The sequence below is a fragment of the Rattus norvegicus genome, chromosome 1 (assembly GCF_021556685.1).
Source record: "Rattus norvegicus strain SHRSP/BbbUtx chromosome 1, alternate assembly SHRSP_T2T, whole genome shotgun sequence".
Classification (NCBI taxonomy): Eukaryota; Metazoa; Chordata; class Mammalia; order Rodentia; family Muridae; genus Rattus; species Rattus norvegicus.
Window position 1 is genome coordinate 108,127,399 of NC_141534.1, and position 25,580 is coordinate 108,152,978.

Below are 25,580 nucleotides of genomic sequence, written 5' to 3' on the forward strand. Positions count from 1 at the left end.
TCTAGGCAGAGGGCACGGCTGGTGTAAGACCCAGAGGCAGACCTGTATCCAACGTGTTTGAGGGACATGCCTGAGGATGCAGATGTAGGCAGGAAGGGCAACGTGCACCTTAGTAGGAAGGAAGGCTGGAAGGGGACAACGGCGCAGATCAAGCAAGGCATCTCCTACAGGAGGAATGGGAGCCCTTGCTGCTCCTCCACAGAGAGCTGAGTTTGTGCTGCAGCTACGTGGGAAACAGGAGACGAGTCCAGAGACCGTGGCCACGGGCCATGGGAAAGATAATGGCGTGTGGGGGGTGGCACAGGTGGCAGCATTGGGGAGGGGAGGGCTCAGAGTGGGGACTCGGTTTAAGCGGAACCACCAGGACTTCCTTACAGATTAAATGTGAAGTGTGGCAGAGTTGTTGAAGATGACTGCAAGGTTTTTGGCAAGAACGTCCTGGGAGGATGGAGTTGGAGAAGCCTGCGGGGGTGGCGGGTGCTCGGGAGTTTAGCTGCCAGGTTAAGCGTGACTGAGTTACGAGAACACCACTTGGGGATGCCAGGGAGGTGGGTGCAGGAGACCTGCATTCAGGGGAAGAGCTGGGCTGGAGGGAAACCTTCAGGAGCGTGCTGTGTGATGTTCTCCTGACGGGAAACGGAATTGGAGTCATAACTGAATCAGCCTATGTGTGCAGCAGAGGGTGATGGGGAGATGGAGATGGAGAGGAGCCAGAGGGGCCAGGGCATCCTTCAAGTGTGAGGTGGGGTGCAGGGTGCGGAGAAGGAGAGGGAAGGCCATCAGGAGGCCATGTGATCCAACGAACTGTACCAGAAGGGACTGAGTGGTCAGGAGCAGCTGGTGGTGCTGGAACCCCAGGGGAACCCCAGGGAAAACTGGCTCCATTTTCCGCTCATCCTGTGGCCTCTGTGCACACCGGTGCTTCCTCTTGGAAGCCACTCTAGCCCCAGGGCTTGATAAAGGCCCATTGGATATCCTGGCACTCCCCTCTGGGCCCTTGTCACCATATGTAGGTACATTTTTCTCTGCATAGCTGCTTAATAAATGTCAGCTCACCTGCCATCTGTGTTTGCTTCCCCTGTTCCCCTGCACAGGCTGTGAGCACTCAACAGTAGCCCCTCGTAGGCGACATCCACTGCCCTCTCTATGCCTGCTGTCCTACAATCGCCTCTTAGTCTACCCCCATACACACACAGACACACAGACATACACACAGACATACACACACACAGACACACACACAGACACAGACACACACACACACACACACACACACACACACGGATCCCATATGACATAAAGTGGATACTGGAGCAAGAGTCCCTAGTGGGTTCCTGATAAACTCCTTTCCTACCTCTTCCATGGAGCTCAGGACCTCAGTTTTCTCCTATGCAGAATGGGAACAATTGAAACTACACTAGTTTGTTTGGTGTGTGTGTGTGTGTGTGTGTGTGTGTGTGTTGTTCACAAGAGATTCAAAGTAGGAAAGCGTGTAGTCAATGGTAGAAGGTTGTGTCCACTGCCACTGTTATGGAAAGACTAATGTCTTCCTTCCCTCAAGGGCCACTTGGAATAAACATGAAGACGGGGTACAAAGAGTAAGCGGAGAGGCACAGAGGGTTTTTTGAGAAAGCTGTTTTGAAGCCCTGCCTACAAGGGATACGCAGAATCTAAATTTTCTTTTTCTGCAGAATGGGGGTTAAAAGTTTCCTAGAGAGAAGTGAGTAGTCCTGTGCTCTGGCGAGCATGAAGGATGATGACATTCGATAGAGCTGTGTACCACTGTGATTGCAGTGGCTGTGGGGATGGGGGCGGTGGGTGCCAGCCCTGGCCTCCTATTGTGGGTACTTAACCTCAGCAGGCCTGAGCTGGCTTGAGGAAGCACGAAGCTGGGGTGTGGAGGGAGCCTGGTGGGAAGGTGCTCAACTCAGCTGGGTCCCAGCACCTCGCAGTATAGGCTGTCACTCTGTTCTGTCCACTCCCGAGGAAGTGGAGTGAATTTAGACAAGAGATAAATACTCTTGGAGCTGTCCAAAGGCTGCGTGAGTGGCTGTGTCAGTGACCCACTGCAGGCAACAGAAACATCTGCAGAGGGGGATCCCAAATGCCCCCCGGAAGGTCCTACAGGGGTCTCCTCATTTCCTGATCTGGGGAATCCTAGTCCTGTTTATCTTATTTCAATCTGTGGGGTTTTTTTCTTTCTAGAAAAGGTTTGAGGTGTGTAAGACACACCTCCAGAGAAAACAGATAAAAACAGGAAAGCGTTAGCTGAGTTCCCAGGCAGTCAGTACGGGCCCGCTGACTCATGCCTCTCAGATGTCAAGCAGAGGAGCACATACACCGGGAGACACTCTTGTCCCAGTATCCGAGGAAAGTCCCATGTGGGACACCGAGTGTGCTTCTGAGTCTGACATATTACTGGAGAGGTGAGAACAGGCCACCTGTCCCCTCTACTGCCTGTTTCTCAGGATGCTTTCCAGGAGAGCATCTCAGACCTCTTCTGAACATGGCGGCCACAGTAAGCTAGTGCAGCCACAGTCCCCTGATGCCTCTGATACTCTGCCTGACAAAGGCTGGAGCCATGCTGGAGTGTCCAGATGGGCTCATAGGGACACCACCATGATGACTTGTGTCACATGGCCGTGTCCATCTGGCTGCTTAAAGGAGCTGATGGGATGCAGGGAATCATGGGGCTACAGGGCAGAGTGGGAACTGACCTACCACTGAGAACTCGGAGACTTTAGGGTCAAAATTCTTTCCCAGAGACCTCACGCTCCTCCAAACAGAATGTCTGGCTGGGTCAGCAGAGCATTCTCTGCCACTGTGTGGAAAGCACCAGAAAAGCAGGGCCCACTAGAGACCCACTGGCTAGGAATTGGGATAGAAATTCACAGGCAGCTATGGCTCAGTCCCCACTTACCCTGTGACCTTGTTTGTCCTTCACCCCAAACCCCAAGTCCTTCCAGCCCCAAGTCAGGCACTCAATGCAGAAAGCTTGTACCTCTTGGGGTGTTGGCTCTCCATCCTCTGAGAACTATGGCCCTCAGTGCTGGGCCTTGGATACAGCTACTGTGGTCTGTGCAGTACAGGCCACGAGGACTGTGCCTTCAGGTCTCGTGAGGAGAAGGCTGTCTGCCTCCTGCTGCTGATCTGTAGTTAGTAGGCAGGTGGCAACTAGGATTTAGGAGAAAAAGAAAACTCCCTTAGCTGTTGTTGTAGCTCCTCTATTCCTTCTCTGGAAATTAGGGGGAAAACCAAAACCCTAAACCCTGTGTTAGAAGAGAAGCTGTGGTCTGACTCTTGTTCTGCAGAGCACAGAACTGGCAGTTTGGGTGATTTCTGCACCCCCTAATTCTTCCCTGAATCTGGGGAAGTCTCAGGGCATTTCCTCGGTTCCCCTCAATTGTGTCTTAGTTCCTGAAGTGTGTTTATCATTGCCCCAATCTGAGGCCCATAGGACTAAATTTCCCAGAGGTCACCACCTTGTTATCTGACTGTCCGTGGCAGAGCTGGGATTCGAACCCTGCCAGATGGAAGCCATCCCCAGGCCTCTGCTACCTCAGATGCTTCCCTGTCCTTCCTGTGCTTCCTGGGACATCAGATTAGAGCTATGCAAGGTGGCAGTCTCATCTTGCCTCATGAACCCCAAATGCCAAGTGCACCTGGGGGCCTCCAGGCCAGGGACATAAATGAAAAGGATATTTCTGCTCTCGTCCACACCTGCTGAGCCAAGACTCCTTCCTGGGTGGCTTGGGACTCCGCATTTATACATCTGCTTTCTCAGTCTCCTCAAAGCCTCCACTGCCGCCCTAGTCACATGAGCCTGTCCCATCTTCTCTTGCCCACCCTCCCCACACCCCACCAGATTCCTCCTTGAAAGGGCTCTAACTCCAGCTCTCTGTCCACACTCCCACAGAGTCTGGGAGCACCCCTTTTCCTTGTTGCTAACTCCTGGGGTCCTTTGCCCTAGCTTGTCAAACGTCCCTCAGGCAATGTGCCTTAAGCACACAAGGGTCCAAGGCTAGCCTTATCAGACTGTGTTCCTCTATGACTTGGTCACTCTGCTATTCATCCAGATAGGAAATAACCTTGGGCTGGGAGTAGGCCTGGTTCTCTGAGGGATAGTGGTGGTGTTTGGTGCCTCAGTTTCCCTGGTGACCCCCAGATCAATAGCCTCCTTTCTCTGGCTGTCAGCTGCTATGCTTCTCTGATGCCGAGTGGTCCAGGTAGAGCTGGGCAGGTTGGGCAGGGATGGTAACACATTTGAATGCCTCTTTGCTCCTGCTTTCTCTTGGCAGTAGTGCCTTCTCTCACCACCCTCCTCCCCCTCTTTGCATATACTTATTTATGGTATATGTGCATGTGTGGGCCATAGCTTGCATGTAGAGGTCAGAAGGAGTCAGTTTCCTCCTGTAACTGTGTGTACCCCAGGGATCAAACACAAATTGTAAGACCTGGTGGGAAAGTGCCCTTATCTGACAAAACATCTCACTAGTTCCAGTGTGCAGTCTCGTCCCATCATTGCCCCCCACACCCCAAAGGAGCAAAGAACTATCCAAGGCCACCCAGTGGAACTGGAACTAAAATCCAGGCTGGTTGACTTCAAGGTCATGTCATTTCTGCTCAGCTGCTGCCTCCTTTGACAGAAGGACCTGAGCTGCTCTTGGCCCAGGGCAGAGAAGGCGGGGGCCCTTGGAACCAAAAGGCTTGGAAGAGGGAGGCATGCTAGGGCATTGCCTGAGCAAAGTCTCAGAGCTCGTTGTGATACGAACCCCATGCCAGAGCCTCATATGACCCCTCAGGCATCGTGGGTCTCTGCTCTTTTCAAGAGTCCCTCTGCCTTAGGCAGCTCGAGTTCCCGGCTGTGCCTCCGTCTGCATTCCTGCACAAAGGGTGGCTTTTCACAGAAGACCTTACAAGTCACCTCTGCCTCAGTGTCTCAAGTTTCTAATCCATTTCTACAGTTCAGAGTAGAAGTCAGGTCAAGACACCATAGGCTCAATGGCATGACGGTCAGAGTATGGGTGGAAATGGCCTTTGAAGGATTTATGCATGCTATGATTTAATGAAGCCCAAAGGGTGGAAGTACAAGATTCATCTGAGAGGAAAACAGACGACAGCTTCCGCCACCTTAGGACTCTGCAGCACCTTTGTCACTGTGGCCTGTTGGGGTGTGACCAAGGGTAGGGCCATAAGGGCGTGGTGTCTGTCCTGGCTTCTGACTTCTATGAGGCCTAAGCACTACCTTTGCTGATCTTGGCCCAGCTCTGGATGGAGAATCCTGGCGTGTGTGGACCAAGTGCTCAGAAAAAGATTCTGCACTGTGCTCAGCCATCCCTCTCCTCTGGGTTGGCTCCAGGGCCTTCCTCCACTCCTACTCGTCTGGTCTCTTCTTTCTTGGACTGGTGTGTGAGTGACCATTTCTGGTGTGGAAAAGTGGATTCTCAGCTGGATCTCCACTTGGTCATTGACATAGCAGCCTCAGTCTGACCTCTCGAGGAGATGGTCTATCCCATGTACATACACACTACAACCCATACGTGCACACACTTATTCTTGAACATTCCTCCCCCTTGCACACAAACATACCATAGATAACACATGAGCCATATATGATACACTCATGCACATATCATACTTATGTACACCTCCAGGTGTATGTGTGCACACACCCACACCCACACACATATATACACACACACACACACACATCCGTTCAATAGCACATAGATGTATCCATGTACCTCACACATGTCTTCTCCAACACACAGGGATTATACACTGCACACAGCCACCACTTAATTCTCCCTGAGCCTAGAGAGAATTCACATACACTGGTGACATTTTCACCAGGCACACAACCTTCTCCGAAGTTACACGTACTTCCCTGGATGCCTTTCCCAACACACAGACTTTCTAAACAGGCTCCCGCGGGCACACTCTGCCGTGCACACACACACTCCAGCTCATACCACCTCAGAGCCCTGCAGGGAGCTCCTTCCGCCTACTGCTCCCTGAGCAGTGCCAGCAGCAGGGGAGGAGTAGGGAGCAGGAGAGGGCGTCAGGACCCAAGCAGAGCATTGGGACCTCTCTGGGCTTAGTGCTCGAGGCTATAGATAAAACAAAACAGAAAGAATTTGAGCTCTCGAACGCTGTAGCCCTGTACACTGCGTGTGTACCCAAGCTAAAGAAGTCTAGATGAGACTAATTCAGTTTCTAAACCCAACTCAACTGACAATTTATTTAAGACAATTGTCTGTCCTGTCTGCTCTGCATCACTGACTTCGATGGGTGTTGTGCACCATCGTGGGGCGGATTCCATTAGGCAGAAAACCTGAGCTGCAATTTCTGCGCGCCTGAAGCCTGGACCATGGGCCTGGTTAGCCATCGTGGGCTCCTATTACCTGCAACCCTGATCCCCCTCTAAAAGAGACCAAGTCTAGCTTTCACTTTCATAGTGGAGCGACAGGAGACTGGTCAAGGTCACACAGCGAGTGGCCGAGCATCCTGTCAGTCCCCGTAGCGTGTTCCAACCAGACCTTGTTCCTGAAATGCAGATGGTAGGAACACAAATCCCCACGGTGAACCCCTGAACAGCTCTGAAAGGCAAGCACAATTTTCTAAAGGCAAGCGTGGTATAAATAATTCATAAGTGGAAGTCATAGCACATATTGGTCATTTCAATAGATAGTAGGTTGCCTTTCTAATTTATGGTTTCAGGGGTGGGGCTGTGATAAAAATAACTTGGTGATTTCTAAAACATCTTAAGTCAACAGATCCCTAGTAGGTTTGTCTGACTTTACAGCCAACAGCCTCACTATCCCGGTTACCATAGAAATGGGATGCCTTGCTCTGTTGCTATGGCTACCACTTTCCAGAACACAATTGGTGGGTCTCATGGTTTGTGATTTGGTTCTGGGGGAAAAAAAAATATAAAAAGAGCCAGAAACTACCAGCTTGTGTTTGTGTAGCACGGTCAAACAGTTGCAGTTGAGTGTCCTGAATTTTACAAGGCAGCCACCTCGTTGGGGTAGCCGTTAGGAGACAGCCACCTCTGGGCTACCTGACAGAGCTCTTCATCCTCACATCACAGACTCAGGAGGGATCAGCTGACCTGATCCTGACCATGGTGGGCCCCAGCTGCTCTGGGAAAGGGCTGGATAAAGGAGCCAACATCACAGGAATGGCAGTCTGAGGGTGGCAGGGAAGACTGAGGGGGCAGAGAGGCAACACAGGCTGGAGCTGCCTGTGGGAAAGTCAGTCGCCCCCTAGTGGGGATGAGGTGAAGACAGGCAGAGGGCTGAGCGGAAATTGCCAGGAGGGTGCCAGAGGGGGTCGAAGTGTGTGTGTGTGTGTGTGTGTGTGTGTGTGTGTGTGTGTGTGTGTCCTCGAAGAGGGGTAGGAATGGGGATTGTATGCTATGTGGTTCCACCACTACTCCATGTGCACACTACTCCATGTGCACATGAGTTGTCTGTGCATGTATACCAGAGTGTGCCAGGCCGGTGTGAGGTAGCATACTATGTTGAGGCCTCTGTGGGTTGGCTCCTGTCTTCTGTGTGTGGTCCAGGCACTGAGCTAGATTCTCTACATCCATGCACTCGTGTCTGAGCTTAGGACATCAGGTAAGTGTGTACGCTGGGTTATTAAGTACTATGGTCTGTGGGTGACTCGGCACACAGTTCATATAGGGCACACAGGTCCCAATGCTTGCCCTGTGGATGACAACCCCAGCATTCCTCTGAAACTTGCTACCTTGGGCCTATGAGGGAGGGCTTGCCTCTTTGTCTGGGATCAATGATCACCACGCTTGTGTGTGTGTCAACCCTCCCCATACCCCACCACACCCTGGTCTTAGCTATGCTCTCTGAATGCTGAATACTATGAGGTCTTTTCTACCAGGGGCTCATCAAAGGCTGAAAGCTACATAGGATGTAGGCTGGACCACACAAGGATGCTCTCATCACTGGTCCATCCTCAAAGGGCTGCTTCTGCTCCAGGGTCTGGGTACCAAGACCTAGGATCCACACAGGTGTGGCCACAATCACGTCTAGTTGGATCTAGTCACCTCTGCCCTTCATCAGTCACATCTTAGGGGGTCTGGGAAGAGGGGGGCCATAGTCAACATCCAATCCAGGGCTGGCTTCTCAGCAAAGCTCAGACAGCTTGATGGTGAGAGAGATTTTTGTCTGAGTTGAGGAAGCTGGGCCTCTGTCTCAACTACCTTACACTCTTTGAAGCCATCGGCTTGGTCCCCAAACCTCTGTTCCTGCTTTTCCTTTTAGACACAGTAGGGATAAGACTGCCTGTTCTACCAAGATGGTTCACATAGTAGGTCCTGGAACTTTGGTAGTTTTTCCGCTCTCCTCCCAATCTTGCTTCTGGCAGAGGGAGGGGCTGTTTTGACTTTGGCTGGCCTGCTAGCCTCTAAGCTTAATGGAACACTGCGGTGCCTCAGCGCTCCAGAAGTTGCTTCTCCCACAGCCCAGAAAGGATCCACATGGACCCAGAGGTCTTTGGGGCCCTGTACTTGCTTGGTGGTGGTTTGGCCTTGTGATAGCAGATACTAAGAGGACAGATGTCAGTCTATCAGAGCTCTCGCCTGACAGAGTCTTTCTATCTGGCTCTAGTCTGGCTCTTGCTTCCCACCCTCAAGCCTCTTAGCAATTGGCCAGTGAGCTCCAGAGTCCCACCTGTCTCTGCCCCTCTGCTCTGGGATTACAAGCGCCCGCCACCACATTTGACTCTTGTTGTCCTTGTTAATGATTTACTTCAGCTGTATTTCATGTGTGCGAGTGTCCGTCTGCATATGTGTGTCTATCTGCGTGTATGGATGTGCACCACAGGCATACCTGGTACCTGTGGAGGCCGCTGGGTTCTCTAGACCTGAAGTTAGAGATGCTGCGAGCCACCACATGAGTTCTGGGGATTGAGTCTAGGTTCTTGAAAGAGAAGCCAAGTGGTCTTAAATGCTGAACCACCTCTCCACCTCCAACTTTTATTTTAAATACAGGTTCTGGGGGTGAATTCCGGGACCCATGCTTGCAAGGCAAACATTTTACCAAGCAAGCCACCTGCTCAGCCTTCCTACGCTAATCTTAATAAGATCTGACCTTTCCCCGGACCCCCACGACCCTATAAAGATCAGTATTCTGAGTGGACAAATGAGAGATCTCTGAAGGCTTATGGGACTCCTGGGAGATCAATGCCCTGTCTGAGCTATTCTCCTGAGCCTTTGCAAACACTAACGAGCCATCGCTCGCTGGAGACAGACTCGCGGCCTCCCCGGGTGGTTGTAGAGATTCCTTGAGGAGCGTTTGGCAAACTGCCTCCCAAGTACCACAGCTGCCAGTGGGAGCCTCACCCAGGGGAAGGGCTATTAACGGGGCACCGAGGATGCATGGGATTTTCCGCACAGAGTGTGTATGGCCAGAGTCTCTCAGGAAGAAGGAACCAATCACAATGGTGGTGAGACATTCTGGTCAGAATGCCATGGAGGCACACGTGGCAAACACACTGGGTACGTGTAGGGTGAGAACCCCGAGAAATCAAGCGTAGCCAGGGCACGGTGATTCTGATGTGCCAGGCTGGGGACTCTGGGCTTTTCCCTGTGGGTGATGTGGCAGCTGGCATGGGCAGCTCTGGGGACCAGTATCTGTGTTGTAAAGACTGAAGCTTAGAGCCAGCTTAGACAGCAGTGGCCCTGTTGAGAGAGATAGAGAGGAAAAGGCTGTGGCAGGGGTCACTGCTGGGGGGGTTGGCCTGTCCTCTGTGAAGGACAAGCTCTGAGGGAGGTGCAGGGAGGGGTCCAGGTCCAAATGCATAGCAGATAAGGATGTGCATTTTTGTTCCAAGGACATGGTGACTTGGGAAAGGCTGTAGAGCTGTGTGAACTGGGGTTGGAGGAGGGTGACTCTCTTTTTTTGCCTCTCCTTTGCTTTCCTGGTTTATCTTCCATGCATCCCAGGTCTGGAAGAGCTGGATCCCGAGAGAAGAGCTTCCCGGCGTCAGAAGACCTCTTCTCCGCCCAACCCCCACATGCCTCAAGGGGTGGAGGGGCTAATAGTTTCAACCCACTGCCTTGCAGGGGGTCCCTGTATGTCTCCTCCTGAGCTGAACAGGGAGCTCTCTGAGAAGTGGAGAGAAGCCTTATCTCTGTGCTGATGCTTGGTGAAGAGTGTCAGGAAGAAAGGATGGATAGGGGAACCAAAGGCTGCGGGTAGTGGACACGTGGGGGAAAGGAAAGAGGGAGGAACAAAAGAAGGAAGTAGGGAGATGGTTTGAATAGAAGAAAGGGAGGGAAAGGATAGAAGGAAGAAAGAATGAGTGGATAGCTAGATGGGTGTGTGAACAAAAGAAAAATGGGTAGGTGCACAGAAGGGAGAGCAGAAGGAAGGAAAGGGGGAAGCAAGGGAGGAAGGCTGCAAATGGGTTGTGTCTGAGAGCATTCCATGAGCAAAGGTTCTGAGAATCTCATTGCTATCAAACCAACAGGAAGCCGGCGCACCGTAACAAGCAGCTTACCCAGTCTCTTTCCTGTCTGTGGGCTCAGGTAGCATGCGACGTGACCCCATAAGACTGCTGGTGTCCTAAAGTGCTCTCTTTCCTGTTCTTCTCCTCCTCCCTACCTGCAGCCCAGAACATGGTTAGGAAGAGCCACTTATTTCTTGGAACCCAGATCCTTTGCCAAGTTGGGCTCCAGGCCCCATAGTCTTGGTTAACCCAACCAAGCAATACAGGGACTCCTAGAGCACACCCCTGGAATAGAGGAAGGGTACCTGTGTCCACCCACACTAAGGCTAAAGCAATCTGCTGCTGATTGGGGTGGGTGGGGGCACTCTTCAAGTAAACAGACGGGAGTCAAAGGAAATAGAATTCTCCCGGGAATCCTCTGGGAGTCGGATTCCAGTAGAGCGGTTTCCTTGTACTTCTCTGTACATGCCAGCCCCAGAGTCACAGTCAGTGTAGCCAAGCATGACAAACACCTCAGATTTCAGTGGCTTAACACAGTACAAACTCTTGAGGATTTTTTTTCCCTGTTGTTTTTGTTTCTCATGAGAGTATTTGTATTTAGTGACAGTCAACCCTAACGGAGCCAGGCTCCTTCTCCTTTGTGGCTCCACTGGACCCTACGGCATCCCCGTTTGACCGGCAGCCAGGAAGGAGCCATAAGTGAACAAGGATGCAGGCTTTGCCATCCAGGCTCAGCAGCAGCACCTACCCCAGCCCCGCCCCCCAGGCTCTGAGGAGGATAACGTGGCATGTCCTCTTAGGTTGTGTTGGAGTGAAGGGGCTCTGTGCTTTGCCTGCCCCTGATATGGCACCCTGCCTGGACCTGCAAGGCACTCCAGGTTTTTCCACTCTGAATGGGAAACCTTTACTCTGACACCCTGTGTTTCTCACCCACAGTACGTGGCCTTTGCCTCCCTCTTCTTCATCCTGGTCTCCATCACAACCTTCTGTCTGGAGACCCACGAGCGCTTCAACCCCATCGTGAACAAGACAGAAATTGAGAACGTTCGAAATGGCACACAAGTGCGGTACTACCGGGAAGCGGAGACGGAGGCCTTCCTCACCTACATCGAGGGTGTCTGCGTGGTCTGGTTCACCTTCGAGTTCCTCATGCGTGTTGTCTTCTGTCCCAACAAGGTGGAGTTCATCAAGAACTCCCTCAATATCATTGACTTCGTGGCCATCCTCCCCTTCTACCTGGAGGTGGGCCTAAGTGGCCTGTCCTCCAAAGCTGCCAAGGACGTGCTAGGCTTCCTGCGCGTCGTGCGCTTCGTGCGCATCCTCCGTATCTTCAAGCTGACCCGCCATTTTGTGGGCCTGCGGGTCCTGGGCCACACGCTCCGTGCCAGCACCAACGAGTTCCTGCTGCTTATCATCTTCCTGGCCCTGGGTGTGCTCATCTTTGCCACCATGATCTACTATGCTGAGAGGATAGGGGCACAGCCCAATGACCCCAGCGCCAGCGAACACACACACTTTAAAAATATCCCCATCGGCTTCTGGTGGGCTGTGGTCACCATGACGACACTGGGCTATGGAGACATGTATCCTCAGACGTGGTCTGGGATGTTGGTGGGAGCACTGTGCGCCCTGGCTGGTGTGCTGACCATTGCCATGCCGGTGCCCGTCATCGTGAACAATTTTGGGATGTACTACTCTTTAGCCATGGCTAAGCAGAAACTACCAAAGAAAAAAAAGAAGCATATTCCGCGGCCACCACAGCTGGGATCTCCCAATTATTGTAAATCTGTCGTAAACTCTCCACACCACAGTACTCAGAGTGACACATGTCCGCTGGCCCAGGAAGAAATTTTAGAAATTAACAGAGCAGGTAGGAAACCTCTTAGAGGCATGTCAATCTGACCTTTCATCTCTGCCCCCTGTAGCAATGATTCCAGATTCAGTCAGACTGCTTCCTTAGTTCCACGGGCGACCCAGGACCCTGTGCCCAATCTTGAGGTGTGGAGCCTGGGACCCCCAGGGAGATGCTGGGCGGCCAAATTTGGAAGGCAAGAGCTTGCTAGAGGAACCTCATTGGTGGCCCTGGGTAAGGAGGTTGATGTGGTTGGTCTCATGAGTTCTGAAGAGACGACCCCAAGGAAGCTTGCTGAGGACTCTCTTAGCAGAAGCCTAGAGGCTGCTGCTTGGTTGGAAGGAGTCAGGCACAAGTCTTTGGCAGGCTACTAACCCAGTGGTAGGCAGGGACAGAGGGAGTGGGACACCATACAGCCTTTTGGTCTGGTCTTTAACATGCGTGCCTTCAGGTTGTGTAGACTGGCAGAGTGGTACGTGAGGTCTGGCAGCTGGGTCCCTGAAAAAAGGCGGTAGCCAGGATTCTCAGCCCTGGCAGAACCTGTCTCTTTAGCTGAGTAGATTCCTGCCCTGACGCTGGCCCGCTACCCAGCTCCAGGTCTCTGCTAGGAGTCGCCCCTAGCCTTCCACGACAAGCTTACTCACCCCATAGCATGCCGAACCAACTCATTCTCTGCCACTACTGTAGAGTTTAGCATTTATCTTTAGGAACCTGTTGGAGTGACTCTGGCTTTCACGTTGTCTGTTTGGGTTGATGGTCCAGTGGGAGTTTCTGGTGACCTTCTGATAGAAGCGGCTGGTGAGCAAAAGACTAGAGAGGGGCCACATCCCGGGCAGCTTAGACGAAAGCATTATGGACCAGCAACAACCTCCCACCACTGAGAGTCGTCCCCACACCTAGCAGTAGGGACTGTAGCAGCAGCAGCAGCAGCAGCAGCAGCAGCAGCAGCAGCAGCAGCAGCAGCAGCAGCAGCAGCAGCAGCAGCAGCAGCAATATAAGACATCCCAACCACTTACCCACACATTCACTGGGAGATGGGGGTGGGGGTGGGGGCGGGGGTAAAACAATACTAGTCACCGAGGGATATATTCTCATATTCCATGGCTAGTGGCTCATTATGGGACTATCTCAGTTTTATGAGAACCTGCGCATAGCACATAAAGTTGACCATGGGGCTCTGGTCTGAAGATGAAAACCCATAGTCTACCTCTACCCATGGAATCCCATTGACTTAACTCTGAGGAGACAGGGGTCTCCAAGGAACAGATGATCCAGAGAAGAAGGACGGCACTGAGCTCAGAGGTACCGGGTGAGTGTGGGGTTGATGTGTGCTGTTCGATGCGTTTAGTCTGTGAAGAGCACCCCATGCCTGGGTCTGGCAGGGGGCTGCAAGGTAGCTCAGCCTCAGGTGAGGACGGCTCCCTTTCCTTGGGCTGCCTCTCTCAGTGGATGATTGATATCCTTCGCTGCTGGTGTGCTATTGGGTTCCCCCTCCCACCCCAGTCCTTTATCCTACTGGCTGGGGCAGCCTAAGCTATGCCCCAAGTCCTACTTCTTTGTCCAGTCCTCTCACCCATCCCTTTCCCTCTCCTTCTTGAGATTCCTGCAGGTACATAAGCAAAATGTAGCTTGTGTTCGACCTTGGGGTAGGGAAGACGGGGGCCCTGAGGTAGAGATAGGCTCCTGATCAAGCCATGTCTCTGTTTTTGGGAAGCCCCAGGCCTATCCTTCTGTTTTGAGTTAGCTGGCCATTTTACCCCAGGAGCCACTACCAGGGCGAGGACAGTTTCCCCAGCTCTGGATGGCCTACCCTCTCCGCAGGTCCACTGTGGGCCCCAGCAGGAAGTGCTCAGCCTGAGGGTTATCACATGACCCTCCTCGGCCCTTCTGACTCACCTTCCCCAACACTGTGTCAGTCAGGATTTGGTGCTCTAAAATGGAGCCCCAGGTCAGTCCATTGATGATCTTGGCTCACTCTAGCCGGATTCCTCTGCACACCCAGACAGTGACATTATTATCCATGTTCTGGGGACAACACACACACACACACACACACACACACACACACACACAGAGACACACACACACACAGTCATACACACACACAGTCATACACACACACAGACACACACACAGACACACACAGACACACACAGAGACACACACAGACACACACACAGACACACACACACACACACACACACACACACACACACAGAGCTAATCCTAAGGACGGTAGCCCTTTCCTCATGTGGCAGCAGAGCTACAAAGCCTACGAATTCCTAGAAAATTTCCTCTGGGTTCCTTAGCCTTGCTGAGCCTTAGCAGTCCTGCCTGGGAGACACCTCATCCTTGCCCAGGTTTCAGGAATTCGGAGATCTCTGGTTTGGGCAGTCTTATGATTAGCTCTCTGAGGTCAAGTTTCATCTTTCTAACACACACATGCACACACACAAATGCACACACACACACATGCACGCACACGCACACGCCTCTTTCCCTTGCCGTTTTGGTGCTGTTCTGATGTTCAGCTCTCCAACCCCTCGGCTCTGAGATTCCAGTCCCACCTTTAGCCTTGTCTTTCACCAGAAACACTGCTCACCTCAGATGCTGGTGTATGAGACCAGGGTTATTTACTGGGGGAGCATATGAAGCCCCCAGAGCTCGTCTTCACCCACCCAATACCACAGGCTCCCTTCCTGGTTAACCCCTTTATTTCTTCTACAGCTGGATGGGCATGAGCTGGAAGAAGTCAGAGAGTAAGGAAGCAGATGGATGGGTAGCGACTAGGCCCGATGGGAATGTGGGAGATGAGATGAGGTCCAGTAGGGTCCTTCAGCAGAGGCAGTCAAGCAAATCCCCAAACAGAGCTTTCTCTAGTTTCATTTCTAACTCTTGGGATAGGGACTGAGCTAGAATGCTGGGCTCCAGCTGTGCCAGCAGCTCCTAACTTCCACCTCTCAGTGAAGCCTCTGTCTGTCTGTCTGTCTGTCCCCAGGGATGTTGTGATCTCTTTCTTTGGGCCATGGCTTGAGTGGCCTCAATATTTGTGGGATCTTGTCCTGAGGAGCTGCCAAGGGTTCAGGTCTCACCTGGCCATGACCTGGGAGGCATGGGGAAGGATTGTCAGGGACTGAGCTCCCTGCTGTCCTCCCAGAAGGAGTCCCCCCCCCCGCACCACGCACCCCTGCTTATAGTGGGGCCAACCGCTTACTCTGGGCAGCTTGGAGTGTCTGCTGTCCCCTCTGTCCTGCCATGTCTTCTTGTGCGTCTTATCTTTGCTCCTGCGATGAGTCAGACCTTTGTGGTGTGGGGTCCCAGGGTTACAGGTCCCCGGTTAAGGGACACAGAGGGATACAGGAGGCAGGTTTGGCTCCTATCCTGCCTGTGGGTGTAGAACCAAAGCTCAGTATCAGAGACGCCCCACTCCCGCCGCCCACCCGCCCGCAGGAGCTACTGCCACAGCCTCAGGTGGCCTTTGGGCAAGTAGTTTCTTTTCTGAGCACCAGAATCCAAAACCCTTATTGCTGGGCCCTCCAGCTGTCCTCTCTTAGGCTACAGTGGCTCCCTGGGACTAGTGCTAGACTGTGGGGTGGTGGGGAAGGTGGCAAAATTGGGGGCAGAATTGATGGAGTAGGACAGGTGGCCAGAGAGAATCCAGCATCAAGGTAGGCCTGGCAACATGGACCCAGGATGGAGTTTGCACTGGCCAATGGGTAAAGGGAGATCTGAAGAGAAATGAGATGACCTTGAAGGCCAGGCATGGGTGTTCTTTTCTGTGTTGTTCATATTCTCTCTCTCTCTCTCTCTCTCTCTCTCTCTCTCTCTCTCTCTCTCTCTCTCTCCTCTCTCCTCTCTCCTCTCTCCTCTCTCTTCTCCCTCCCTCCCTCCCACTAATCATGTCTCTCTTTCTGTGTTTTATTGCATGGGCGTGCTGGTTCCCATGGCCGTGCCTCTCACGGGTTTGTCCCTCTTTAGCCTGGGATGTTTTCCCCTGAGTCCTAGCAGTCCGTGGGCAGACCCCTTTGGGACAAACCCAAGGCAATGCCCAGCCCACGTAATCCTAATCCAGTCCTGCGTGCGCCTGGTGGCGCCCGCTGCTGGTGTGAACAGTAAGTACATCAGAAGAGTCTAGAGATGTCCGAAGAGCCAGCCTACTGACAGAGGGCCTGGTCACATAGGTTCTCCTTGCTCCAAAGTTTTAAAAAAATGACCCTCTCACAGTCGTTCATCTCAGTTCATTTCAAAGCCTGGAAACCATCTCTGAGACACTGACCATGTCACCATTCCATCATCGCAGGCCTGGGGGGACGGTGTCCTGGGGCTCTGGGCTAAGGAGGCAGGCCCAGCTCTCTGAAAGCGAGTAGGAAACCTAGCTGTCAGGAGAGATGGGCAGGTAGGCGGGGACTCTGAGCTTTCTCATGGTTTGGACACTTGACCCTCTTTGGTTATTCTCTCTTCTGGCCATCTGCACTAGAGTTTGGGACAAGAAGTGAATGGCCTGGTTGCTGAGAGCACCTTCAATTGCAGATAAAAAAAAATCAGCCACTCGGCCATAGACCCCTGTTCAAGGTTGAGACTGAAAGAAAACACAGGTTCCAGGGTTATCTTGGAACCTGACTGTCATCCTGTTCCCCTCGATCCCAGATGGTTGCCCCTTGCCCCTGGCCCCCCAGAGAGACTGCCCCACTTTCAAACTCTTTACAGTTTAAGGTGGGAGCCCCAGGGGCAGGAGACGGGTAGGCAGAGACCCAGGGCCAGAGGAGGGGATCTCAGACTGCACTGTCTCTATTGAGGCAGAGACAGGAAAGAGCAGTCACTGTTTGACCCTTCTCTGGACAAGAAGAGCGGGCTGTGGACACCCACTCAAGAGCATCTTTGTCGGCTGGAGAAGATGCTCTTGGAAGCCACCAATCTCCCCCATATAGGTACATGGACCCCAGCTTCCAACCCTCCCTTCCCCACCATGCCACACCCTCATCTCGCCAGCATCCTCCTCCAGCCCACAAACCCTCCACGAGGGAGACAAGAGCCAAATGGAACGTAAGGGAGAATACGCATGTCTGCGGGCACATATGTGTCCCACAGACATGCCCCGTATGCTAGGCAGACCCCAGCTTGTCACATGGTGCCAGAGTTTCCCTAGTAGTAACTGGCCTTTCTGGTTCAGAGTCAATCAGGATCGAAGGCCCTGGGATCTTCAAGGAATGCACTGTACGTGAAATGCCTTGCCGTCTTGTACGACAGACTTTTTTAAGTTCCAAAATTATGATGGGAAACCTTTTTTTTTTTTTTTTGGATTTGCTTTACGAATAAACCTGATTGGTCCATTTCTCTTTTGACTGACTGCCTCTTTTTAGTGCTATTGATGTCCACGGGTGGCGATCCCACTCACGTGCATGCCATGTGTGCGTGCACACGGAAGGATCACTCCTGAATGTAGTCATACGATGTCACCAGGATCATGGGAGAGGGTCAGACAGAGCTGGGAGTCTCCTGTAGCTTTCTTTCAGAGAGCCTCCCCTAGTACATCCCCCAGGTTGCTTTCTTCCCTCACCAGAGGGCTCTCCCATGAGGCTTCCCCCATAGGTGCAGTGCTCGACTGGGTTTTACCCTAGCAGTGTCCCCAAGAGGGACAGAGATGATGGACAAAGCTCAGTCAGAGCCACCACTGCCAGGTGCTGAAGGTCTCCAAATCTTTGCTCTTGAAGTTAGGAGGGCCAGGGTGCTTGGCTGTGGCCACATTTAGCCCCCAGCCCCCAACATATATGTTCCCCTGAGACCCCTTTCCAGGTTCCTTCTTAAGCTACTGCAGAAGCCAAGCCTCAAAAATTCCCCCATCCAAGGCCATCAGAGTCTGTCGTCTCCCGCACATCCATTTGCTCTGCTTTGCCAGCGATGCTGGTGGAAAGGACGGGAATGTGAGCCCCTTCCACATCGCTGTCCAGCGATCGCAGTCTCATGCACATACCTATGTCTTTGTTGTGCAAGCGACCGGGTCCCCTGGCGTGGTCTGTGGAAGCGCTCCTTGGTGTGTGTGGGCAGCCGTGTATGTCTGCATGGGGACAGAGCAGATGGGACGGTCTGATCGGGTCTGTGGGGTGACACTGGAGGCTAATCTGCAGGAATGATGGGGTAGAGCAATCAGGTTGTGTCCCTATGGGGGCAATGAAATGTATGACCAGGCCTAGTCTGTGCAGGGCACGTGAGATGGAAGGGACATGGTTGGGTCTTTGGAGACAGTATGGTGTGGCCAGCGCTTGTCTGTGTATAGGACAAAGTTTCAGAGGGCTGTGTGATCAAGCTGTCTGTATGGAGTACAGTCTCAGAGGGACCAGATTGGGTTCCTGTAAGGACAGAACAGAGGTGTGGCCAGTCTAGTCTTTCTGGAGCATAAGCATGGTAAAATAAGGTTTGTTTGGGGGACAGTGTAAAATGCATGTCCAGGCTAGTCTATAGGGGGGAAGGCATATCCAAGGGACCAGACCATGTCCCCGTCGGGACAGGATAGAAGGTATGAGTAAGCTTTGTCTGTATGGGATAAAGTCATAGAGGTACCAGATTTGGTCCTTGTGGGGACAGAGAAGAAGCCAGGGGCATCTGAATGGTCAAGTTGGGTCCTACCTAGAGTGGTGGGTGGCAAGCTGAGTGATCAGACTTGGGGGAGGGGATATTCCAGGAACCAAAGGATAAAATGGGAGCTGCGTGGGCAGGAGTGGAGGAGGTCAGGTGGGGTCTGAATGTTGCTGGGAAGCAGCCTGGTGCTGGTTAAAGCAGAGGGGTCTGAAAGGCTGCCCTTCTGGGTGTCTGTCTGTCTGTCTATCTTCTCCCTGAGCTGTGTGTCTGATCCTCTCCCCATGAATACACCATATCATTCTGTCTCATTAACGCTGCCTTGGGCCCTGGGCCTGCCCCCAGCACCACACGCCAGGCCCATCACCAATTCATCTTTTTGCAAACTTTGAGCAAACCTAGGAGTCTCTCTCCCTCTCTTTCTCTCTCTCTCTTCCCTACATCGTCAGTAGCCCACCCCAGCCTTGCACCCTCCTCCATGGACCACCCACTGTTCTTGCCTCAGGAACGAGAAGTCGTTTGTCGAATGCCCCACCTTCGGCCTGTCACCCCCTCTCACTAAATGGTTTTCAGTGTCTCAATAGCTTCTGCTTATATGTTTGAAGATTCCAAACTGAATGGGGAGGTGGCGAAGGCCGCGCTGGCGAACGAAGACTGCCCCCACATAGACCAGGCCCTCACTCCCGATGAGGGCCTGCCCTTTACCCGCTCGGGCACCCGCGAGAGATACGGACCCTGCTTCCTCTTATCAACCGGGGAGTACGCGTGCCCGCCTGGTGGAGGAATGAGAAAGGGTATGTAGAGGATCTCGGAGCTCTCTGCATTGGCCGGGCCCGCCTTGCGCTCCCGCAGATGGGTGGGTAGGGCGGCGGGCAAGGGGTGCTGAGGGGTAGGTAGGCACACTGAAGGGGTAATGGGGGGAAGTCCCCCTGGAGGTTGGCCTCTAGAGGTCAGAGTTCTTTCTCCAAGGGGCATGGAAGCAAGCTGGCAGAGAGAAGCTGAGGGCCAGGCAGCTGCAGGCTGGTATTCAGCTAAGTGGTAGGAAGGGTCTTGGCCAGAGTTGACGACCGTGGTCTGTAAGCCCAAGGCAAGGGGGTACTCAAGGAGACAGGGGGAGGCTCAGCTCCCTCAGATTTCTCCCATGGGGCAGAACACGTCCTAAAGGTAAAGTGTTCTCTCCTAGCCTCTAGTTGTGGAGGACTATTCAGCTTAGCCACATCCTGCGAGTTTAGTCTAAAGTTCGTCTATGGAAGAAGTATCCTTTAAAGAGAAACGGCAGGGCAGTGGGAAGAGAGGCTTCAGAGAAAGGTGGCTTAGGAACTGGGCGATTAGGTCACTATGCTTGCAGAGGTAAGCTGTGTGCTAGCCAGAATATGAGGAGTGGCAGACAGAGAACTTGCCAAGATGAGGTATGTCAACAGAACTTGTATAGCTCTTTCCATGGCCAGAGCTCATTATTACTGCCCCAGGGGTAGTCAGCACCCCCTTGTGGCGGGTGAAAGCTCTGGCCAGCGGTGTTCTTACAGCTGGGATTTGGAGAGGTTTAGCACGGGCTGCCTGGGGAGGAGTTCAGAACACTCCACATAGGGCTGCAGGCACTGGCCTGGGCCTTTCTCAGGGCATCAGACTAGCTGGGAAGTCCATGCATGTTCCTGTGCACCTCACGCTCACACAGACACCCAACGACAGGGAGCAGGGCGGGCCAGAGGGGAGTCAAAACCTTGAAAGTAACCGCTGGTGTGTAGTCCCGGGTCTCTGTCGACTACACTAGTGTTGGAAATGGTCAAGTCAGACACAAGGGGAACAACAGACTTCGAGAATCAAAGGCAGGTCTAGAAGAGGAGAGGTAGCCCCCACCAAGATGAGGGACAGTCCTTCGGGTGGCACGTGGTGGCTTAGTTATACCTGTCTCATTCAGGCTGGTCTCTGCTTGTTTGCCCTGCCTGAGGTCCCCTGGACCTCAGCGCGGTGTGCTGCTCCCTGCATGGTGCTGCATGGCAGAGGGCTACCAGCCTTGCCGGGAGCCCCATCCTTGGCACGGATGGGGCTGCTGCTCTCTTTGCAACTGGCTTCTTCCCAGGTAAAGCCTGTAGGATGCCCAGGAGCAGGGGCCACCCTGAAGAGTAGGGAGAAACTGTCTCCACGGTTGTGCCCTGCCCAGCAAGGTCCCATGGGGCTGCCTGACTCCTTGTCTTGATTGCTGAATCAGTCGGTGTGGCCCAAGACAACAGAATGTCTCTACTGTGCTTCCAGAAGTCGAGGGGATGTGGGACAGAAGCTACCCCCCCCATTTCTTAGTAGTTCTAGGAAGTACAACCCCCATCCATAGGTGATCCCCAGTCTCAGAACCCACCCGGGCTTGGGTGCTGGACTCTTTGGGAGGCACCAAGGGTGAAGGCCCCATCCGTATCCATCCAGCCCGGCTCTCATGGCTCCTGATAGCAACAAGAACTTGCTTTGCTCTGGCTGATTCGGAGCCCTTTAGGTCTGCAGGTGCAGAGCAGAAGTAGGGACTTCACCTGTCCTCCCCCCCCAGGAGGGAAGAGAGAGAGGCTGCTAGGCTGGTCCGCTGCATGGGAAACAAGCCAGCTGGAGAAGAACCTGCCTGCCTCTGCATGCGGCTGTTCAGTCTCTCCTCCTCCTTCCTTAACAACTAAGCACCGAGCGAGCGGGAGGGGAAAGCGAGAAGAGGAGCTCAAGTGTTAATTGTATTCTCTACATACAGATCTTTGCAAAGAAAGCCCTGTCATTGCTAAGTATATGCCGACAGAGGCTGTGAGAGTGACTTGACCAGGCGGCTTGGCCGAGGACACTGGTGGCTATTAAGCATCTGGGTGGACCTGCAGCCCCTCCTCACCCTCGGACAGAGTAAATTCACGCCATGCAGGTTTGCCGGACGAGTCCGAGTGGCCCCGGGCATTGTACTAAGACGGACGTAGCTTTTTCTACGGCCCACGGTAACTGACCGTAGAGGATTCGCCCTTCTTTCTTTTGATTTTCTTTTTCTTTCTTTTTTTTTTTTTTAGAAGTTACCTTTTATTTGGGGAGGGGGGGTCAAGGGGAGCCTTAGCATGACTTGCATGAAGTTAAACAGAAAACCCAGCTAAACCAACCCCACCAGCCCCTGCTGTGACTGTATGCTCACTCTAACCACCACCGAGAACCAGAGAAAAGCAAGAGTCTCTTATTTCTTCCAGCATTCTTTGACACGTAGTGTCGGAGTCAAACTGTGACGGCGCTTGGTAGAACCCTGTACATTTCCGGGAGTGGGTGCGGGGGGGGGGGGGAGGTCAGGGACTAAGGATGGGGCCAGGGGAGTGGATTGCTTTTTTGTACACGAGACCCAGAGGAAAGGTCCCAAAAAGGCAGTCAGTCATCGGTCACATTGACCTCACCTTCATAGCTCACCTCTCGCTCGGAAAACCAAGAACTATGCTCCGAATAGGATTGTGGAAATTCACACTGCCACCCTCTTCCACCTCCGTTTGGCATGCTTGCGACCCAATGGACCTCTCCCCAAGACCCCGACAGCGGCTAGTTTAGGTCAATTCTCTCATCTTGGTGTGTAGCTCCAGTGTGACCAAGTTTCATAACAAATTGTTCATAGTTACACCACATGGATTTTCCAATGTCATTTTAAAGCCAGGATGTAGAGTCCCTCCAGTTCAGGACCACCAGAGGGGCGCCTCCCCTCCACCTTTACTAAGGCGAAAACCGACACTGTATGCAATTTAGTACTTCAGAGCTCAAAGAAAAAAAAAAAAAGAAAAAAAAAGAAAAAAGAAAAACTGCATGCCCAATGTTATGCAAAGAGATTCGAGCATGAAATAAATTTTGTAACATGGTTTCTGTCTAGTCTAAAGCAGATTTGTTTTTCTGAAGCAATCGGAGGCTCGCAGAGACACGCTTCTGCATCTCGAATAAATATAGTATTTTCCCAACAGAAACAGAGGACAGTAGCTTGGCTTTGGTCTGATTCTAAAATTAGTGCGTGTGGTGGGGGGAAAGATGATATTTTTGAAAAACACATGCTTGAGTTGAAAAAAAAATGCAACATCTCGAGCTTTTACTGCAACATTTCCTGGAAAGACAGCAACCTCCCCTCCCTCCCCGGGCCTGGCCCTGGGAATAAAGAACTGACTTTTGATCTGAAGGAGTGAGTTGAGTGTTTACTGCCTCCGAGCTGTATCTCCATTTGTTCTGCCAAGTGGGTGTGGCTACGACTGTTGTCATCTAAGCTGAGGTGCTGCTGGGTTCTCAGGATGCTGTCCCTGCAGGTTAGGGCTGCAGATCCTGTTGGGTCAAGGGAAGGAAGCAACACCTCAGAAGTAACGAAGCCCTGACAATGTCTGGCACATGCTCTGTGGGGCTCACCTGCTATGGTTCTCTGACTCATCTCGGTGGCTCTCTATGTGAGGCCTTGTCAGAGTGACTCACTGCCCTGGGCAGCCAGAGGTATTTCCCTGATGGGGCTATCCTTGGGCCTGACTGTCAGGTCTGGGTACCCTGGCCAGCTCCCAGGGCCTTGTCTAGAGACTGCCTCACTGAATAGGCCTCTCAGCCTACACACCTAGGAAAGGGTACAGTCGGTTCCAGAACCTTCATTTGCAGGTTTGGGTGTGGGGTAGAATGGAGGATCTGATCCTCCCTGATCCATTGGTGATTCCAGAGTTGTTCAGTGCAAAGAGTCCCGAAAGGCTACGCCGTCAATCTTGGAGCATTTTAAGATGAGAGATAAGGTCAGAGCTGGCAACATGCTGCTCAGGGCCACCAGCACAAAGGTGTCAGTACCCTGTATGGTTTCAGTCTCTTTGCCACCACCCAGCACACCCTGAGTCTGTGATCCTATGGGTTGGTGGGATGTTGAAGGTGGTTAGCGAAGTTTTACCTACGTGTTTCTCGCCTCCTCTGACAACTTGCCTCAACTTCCTGGTACCCAGGCTCCACCGTAACTGAGAGTGGTTAACCACTGCCCTCTTCTGAGTCTCAGGATACACAAGTGGAACGGCCTCTGAGGTCAGTGTTGACATAAGCCAGGAATCTACTAGGAAGGTGAGAATTTACTGAACAACGCAAAGCCATCTGGAATACAGGGCTATAGGAGCTCCTCCTAGAGAGCGGGAATGAACCACACCGAGGGTCTACTGTGTAGGGTGCATCTCACACACACTGCCCAATGCCAGCTCAGAATAACCCAGTCACCCCACATTCCAGCCAAGACAATAAAGTACAAAGGGGCAACAAGCCCAAAGCTGCAAAGCCCAGTGAAAACTGAACTCCAGGTCGGAAGCTCCAGAGTTCATATTGGACTACTAACGACTTAATGGGGCTGGTCCTTGATGAGAAGTCCTGGATTCTGAACCCCGGGCTCTTAGGATTTCACCTCCTGCCTCCTTCGTGGAGTGTCACAGCTGTGACAGAACTTTATGTTCTGTTCCAGATCTCTCCTGATTCATAGCTGGTCAACCCTACTTTTGCTGCCTTATGGGTGAAGTTTATACCCCCTTGGCTAGTTGTCCAGAAGCCCACCAGCCTTCTCTACCTGTCCTCTCTGTGCTCCACCCACCTCTGTGCTCCAATCAGGAGGCAGGTCTGAAGCTGTGACAGTCACACTTAGCACCCACCTCCAACTCATCCCCACTATCTCCCATGGCTAACTGCAAAGGACCACTAAGTCTCCTCACCCAGAGTAGACGATGCCTGGGCATGGTGAAAAGGACTTATTCTGAGTTACAGGCCTGGATTCACTCCCTAGGCACCACGCTACCCATCTTAGTCAGGGTTTCTACGGCTGCAATGAAACACCACGCTCAAAAGCAAGTTGGGGAGGAAAGGGTTTATTCAGCTTACACGTCCATATCACTGTTCATCATCGGAGGAAGTCAGGACAGGAGCTCACACAGGACAGGAACCTGAAGGCAGGAACTGATGCAGAGGCCATGGAGGGTGCTGCTTATTGGCTTGCTCCTCTTGGTTTGCCTGGCTTGTTTTCTTATAGAACCCAGAACCACCATCCCAGGGATGGCCCCACCCACCATGGGCTGGGCTTCCCTTGTCAATCACTCATTAAGAAATATGTCGTATAGCCTTGCCTACAGCCCAGTCTATGGAAGCATTTTCTCAGTTGAGGTTCCTTTCTCTCAGATGACTTTAGCTTATGTCAAGTTGACATAAAACCAGCCAGCTCACCATCCAAGGTTATTCTAGCAGACTCCAGGCTGTCATAGTCAAGGGTGGAAGATGGCTCAAGGGAAGACAGGTATTCGTGTTCAGAAGGGGAGGGTGGGTGTGGGAAGTAGGTATGACAACAGCTGCTGCATGCTGGGTCTTCAACACTTACTCCAGGGCCCGGCCAAACAAAATGCAAACACACAGTGGGGGTGTTTCTTCCCATGAGGGGCAAGGGTGGGGAATGAAGGCAAAGTTATGTTGAAAATACATTTTTCTTTAAATGAGCGCTTTTCTCAGGTTAGCTCCTGTGACCCCAATGAACCTAAGCAGGTGAGGGGAGTGACAGTGTCAAATGTCCACAAGACCTGTAGACTGGTTCTCCAAAAGCTGTAAACAGAATAAAGTGGAGTGGACAAGGATGAGACCTCAGAGCTCGCTCAGTCAACGTCCCACTCCAACGACCCCTGGGGACACAGAGAAGATCATTCATTTACATTTTGCTTAGTTCTAG

General features: G+C 52.5%; 1 protein-coding gene across 1 annotated transcript in view; it reads left to right on the forward strand.

The window, feature by feature from the left end:
* Window positions 1-22,744, forward strand: part of Kcnc1 (potassium voltage-gated channel subfamily C member 1) — a 41,783-nt gene extending 19,039 nt beyond the window's left edge. Inside the window, 3 exon segments of the mRNA NM_012856.3 lie at window positions 11,410-12,343; window positions 19,504-19,692; window positions 21,624-22,744. Coding sequence (NP_036988.1) covers window positions 11,410-12,343; window positions 19,504-19,692; window positions 21,624-21,688 — 1,188 coding nt within the window. The 3' untranslated portion in view covers window positions 21,689-22,744.
* The last annotated feature ends 2,836 nt before the right edge of the window (window positions 22,745-25,580 follow it).